Raw genomic sequence first — 5,000 nt, forward strand, 5'->3', positions numbered from 1 at the left:
ACTATTACTGTTATTAATATTATCCTTATTTTTGTTATCATTATCAGCATCATCATCATTATCATTATCATTATCATTATCATTATATTATTATTATTATTATATTATTATTATTATTAATATTATACATCATCATTATTATAACCTATTATTATTGTATTGTATATTTATTATATTATTATTTATTATTACTATTATTATTATTATTATATATTATTATTCTATTATTATTATCATTATTATTAATATCATCATCATCATCATCACATTGAAAAATATTAACACCAATAATATTCATAACAATATTATTGTATACCAAAACTAAGAAAGATGACAATGACATCATAATAACCTGAGTATTATTGTTGTTATTGTCATTATTATTATTATTGTTGTTGTTGTTGTTTTATTATTATTATTATTATTATTATTATTATTATTATTATTATTATTATTATTATTATTATTATTATTATTATTATTATTATTATTATTGTTACTATTATTATCATTATTATTATTATTATCATTATTATTATGACTATTTCGGTTAATTTAAATTTTATTTGGTTTAAATCAGAAAAAAGTTATGCTGAATTAAGATAGGTTGGAATTGGTAAGGTTAAATTGAGTTAAGCTGGGACAGATTAGGCTTAGTCAAGCTAAATTAGGACTGGCTAGTTCAGTTTAAATCGGGATAGTTAAGTTAGATTATGTTGAGTTAAATTACGTTATGTTGGGGTGTGTTATGGTAAGTTAGCTAAAGTTACTTCAGGAATTTCTATGTGACGTTAAGTCAGATTTATTTAGCTAAGGTTGAGCTGAAATGACTTAGGTTTAGTTAGTTTTGGGCAAATTTAGCTGGGTTAGCTTAGGTTAAGGTTAGCACTGGTTGGGTTGGGATAAGAGAGAATTGGTTAGATTACGTTAATATTAGTTAGATTCGATTAAGTTAGGTTGCCTTAGGTCAGGACGCGTCCACCTGGCAATGAGCAAGAGCCGGCAGGTGGGAGTAGCTTTGTGCAGTCACAAATAATAATACACTTTTTCTGAGTAAACTGAGTAAGCTCTTACTTTATCAATTCCTTTATTTGGCGGCTCTCAGGATAACGCTTCAAGATTCAAGTGTTTACTCAGTGAGAAAATTATCAACTCTTCCTGCATTGGCTGCAGAGTTTTAATAGTCTCGCTTCCACCCGCTCGGATCAACTTGCTCTTACTGAGGTCGTGGCCCTGGGCTGGGTTGGCTTAACATTGCCTACGGTTGGTGAGCATTATTTAGCGTAGGTTAAGTTAGGTTGGGTTGGTTAGGATAGCTTAGTTAAATAAAGGCGATTAGTTAAATAAAGGTGATTAAGCTGGTTAGTCTAATCAGGTTAGGTTAGGTTAGTCTAAACTGATTTAGATTAGGTGAAGTAAAATATAATTAGGATAGGATTTGTTAATTTGCAGCAGATTTGTATAGGCTGGGTAAAAGGTAAGTTAGATTAGGTTGGGTTAGGTCAAGGTATGCTAGGTTGTGGTAAGTCAGATTAGGTTAATGTAAGTAGAATGAGTTACACAAGTTGGTTGCATGCTGTTGTGCTAGAATTTAAGCTACCAAAGTTACAGTATTGATAATAAATACTGATATGAATTAATAATGCCTACTAACAAATGGAAATTGTGATATAACGTGAAATATCAATAATAATGATAATAATAATAATAATAATAATAATAATAATAATAATAATAATAATAATGATAATAATAATAATAATAATAATAATAATATTAAATATCAAATAATAATAATATCAACAGTAATAAATATGATGATAATAACAATAATAATGATGCGAATAATAATGATAATAATCATAATGAAATAATAATAATAATAATGAAAATGGTTATATCAATTACGATGAAAATAATAAAAATATATATAATGGTGATAATATAATTGTTATAACAATACTGATGATAATAATAATAACAATAATGATGATATAATAATAATAACAATAATATTGATAAAACAACAACAATAACAACAACAACAACAACAACAACAACAATAATAATTATGATAATAATGATGATGATGATGGTAATGATGGTGACAATAAAGATAACAGTGATAAAATGGATGATAATAATAAGAATAATATTAACAATAAAATTAATAATGATATCCATAAGATATCAGAATAGCCACCTACACTAGAAGTAGCATAGCCGAAACAATTACAATTGAAGTGATATAGACACAAGACACTCAATTCACTTGCGCAAACTGATGCAGCGCCTCCCATGCTGGCTCTCAAAGCAGGACGCCACTGATTGGTGCAATGACGCAACGGGGAATGGCAAATCACTGGCGGTTCTGATTAGGGTGTTTTACCGACCTTTTACTAACATATTCATGACGATGGCTTACTGATTGTGTGATTGGGGAAATAATTTAAAGTTCTTGCTGTATTTATTTACATATGTACGTGTCTACATATATCTGTCTCTTCAAAATAGCAGGTATATCTAGATCTGCCTGTTTCTCTCTCTGTCTTTGTCTGTTTATTTATCTGTCTGTTTGACTCTCTTTGTGTCTTCTATTCCCTCTGTATGTCCGTCTATCTGTCTGACTGTGTCCATATGTCTGTTAGACTCTCTCTCTCTCTATCAGTACATCTATCTTTTTCTATCTGTCTCTCTTTGTCTCTTCTCTCTTCTCTCTCTTTTTCTTCTCTCTCTCTCTCTCTCTCTCTCTCTCTCTCTCTCTCTCTCTCTCTCTCTCTCTCTCTCTCTCTCTCTCTCTCTCTCTCTCTCTCTCTCTCTCTCTCTCTCTCTCCATCAGTACATCGACCTTTGTCTGTCTGTGTCTTTTATTCCCTATGTGTGTATGTCAGACCGTCAGTCTATCTCTGTCTGTCTGCCTGCCTGTCTGTCTATCTGTCTGTCTGTATTTCTGTCTGACTGTTTGTCTGTCTGCCTGTCTGTCTGTCTGTCTGCCTGTCAGTCAGTCAGTCAGTCAGTCAGTCAGTCAGTCAGTCAGTCAGTCAGTTAGCCAGTCAGTCAGTCAGTCAGTCAGTCTGTCCGTCTGTCTGTCTGTCTGCTTGTCTGTCTATCTGTTTCTTTCTCTCTCTCTTTCAGTCACATCTATCTTTTTCTGTCTGTCTCTCTTTGTGCTTTCATTCCGTGTGTGTATGTCTGTTTGTCAGTCTCTCTCTCTCTCTCTCTCTCTCTCTCTCTCTCTCTCTCTCTCTCTCTCTCTCTCTCTCTCTCTCTCTCTCTCTCTCTCTCTCTCTCTCTCTCTCTCTCTCTCTCTCTCTCTCTCTCTCTCTCTCTCTCTCTCTCTCTGCATCAGTATAACTGCTCACTGACGTATGTAAATGCATACCGTCTTTGCTACATTAATTTTTATTCTGTTATTGTCTCGTTTTTCTCTCTCCCTGGAAACGTCAGCTCAAATTGCCGAAAGTCAGTATAAAGGAGTCATCACACAACGAGTCCTCATCGTTCATCTACAAAACAATAACGCCTTTAAATGCTCTCTGTTAAGTCCTTTTGACCTTTTGGTTGTTGAATTGCATATGGAAATATTCCATCTGTGGTCTAACGGCAGATTATGTACTTGAAACCATCAGAGACTTGTCGCTCATGTAAGTCTATGCCTAAGTTGTGATTGTGTTTCACGTTCCATCTATCAACACAGGCAAACAACAGGAAACGAGTAGGGACAAAAGAACACAAACCTCAAAAAAGGGGAAAAAATGCGAAAGTTAGAAACGATTAGTGTCATCAACAAAATATAATTGAACGGAACACGCGACGCAAAATCAATCTGACCGCCAATGCTTCTGGACACGACATGAAACTCAGAAAGACAACGTTCACAGCAGATGAAAAATCCTTTACCGGAATTTACAGTTTTATTAATGTCATGAATGCCCTGAACCATCTTTAATTGAAATGGCAAATTCTGACGGTAATTAAGTGTCAAATGAAACATGACAGCTTCGTTATTTTGTGAAATTTCATATCACATAAAAATCTAAAAAAAAATGGTTTACTCACCCTTATCGTCCTCATGTGCTCCTTCTTCGCCGCCTTCGTCTGGCCGCAGAACTTCTTGAAGAACCAGTGGAAGAGGTAATACACGCTCTTGGGTGCTGGGATGATGTTGAAGGGCGGGGGCGTGGTACCGCCCTCCTCGAAATAGCTTATCCACAGTTTGCTGCGAGCGAACTTCCATTCCGTGTCCGCCCGCTCCTGGCAGTGGGTGACCGGGGTTAGAGTGCGTCGAGGCGGCCGCCGACGGAGGGTTAGGAGGAAGGAGGAGGAGAGGGGCTAAGGGGGGGTTTGTTGAAAAGAGGTGGTCATGCTCATGCAACGTTAACTTCTTTAAAGGGGCGCGGGAGGGAAGAGGAAAGAAGTAAAGACACATAAGAAATCTCAATCTTATAAGTAAATTCTCCATGATGTCATAACTCAGAGTTCCTTTTGTCGCTTCTTTTTATGGTGTAAGAAGTGGCTTCTAGTCTACACAAAAAGTGTTCGTAAGTACTTGGTACATTGGGGATGCCAAAAAAATGGTAACATCCCTTTGTATACTTCATGTAGGCGTATACATGTATGTATATCATACACATATGCAAGAAAAAAAGCTTGCTTAATCTGGCTGCCAAAACATCAGAAGGTGGTCTCAAAAATTCAAAAATACCAGTCTTGGTCCTTCTTAGGCAACCGGGGAAAAAATTTTTCTATGCGAGGCCAGCGCTGACTAGGTAAAAAGTCTCTCTTTGCCTGACATGAAGAAAAAAGAAGCTGCAGTTTCTTTGAAGCAATCCCCTTCTTCAAGTATCACGGTCGCAATTTTGCTTGACTTTTGGGAGAGTTGCTTCCTGACTTGAATCAAAGCGTCTTAATTTGTTTTCCTTTAATTAACGATTTCCTGATTTCTGTTACTAAAGCTAATGAGTTAACATACTACTTCCTTTTTCTTCATAACAGACATC

At 35.2% G+C, this 5,000-nt stretch overlaps 1 protein-coding gene across 1 annotated transcript in view; it reads right to left on the minus strand.

Moving 5' to 3' along the window:
- The window catches only part of LOC119597482 (transient receptor potential-gamma protein-like), a 124,476-nt gene that overhangs the window by 23,794 nt on the left and 95,682 nt on the right, over positions 1–5,000 (minus strand). The window contains exon 12 of the mRNA XM_037947060.1: positions 4,060–4,254. Coding sequence (XP_037802988.1) covers positions 4,060–4,254 — 195 coding nt within the window. The remainder of the gene's footprint in view (positions 1–4,059; positions 4,255–5,000) is intronic.

Source organism: Penaeus monodon, chromosome 39 (genome assembly GCF_015228065.2).
Source record: "Penaeus monodon isolate SGIC_2016 chromosome 39, NSTDA_Pmon_1, whole genome shotgun sequence".
NCBI classification, from domain to species: Eukaryota; Metazoa; Arthropoda; class Malacostraca; order Decapoda; family Penaeidae; genus Penaeus; species Penaeus monodon.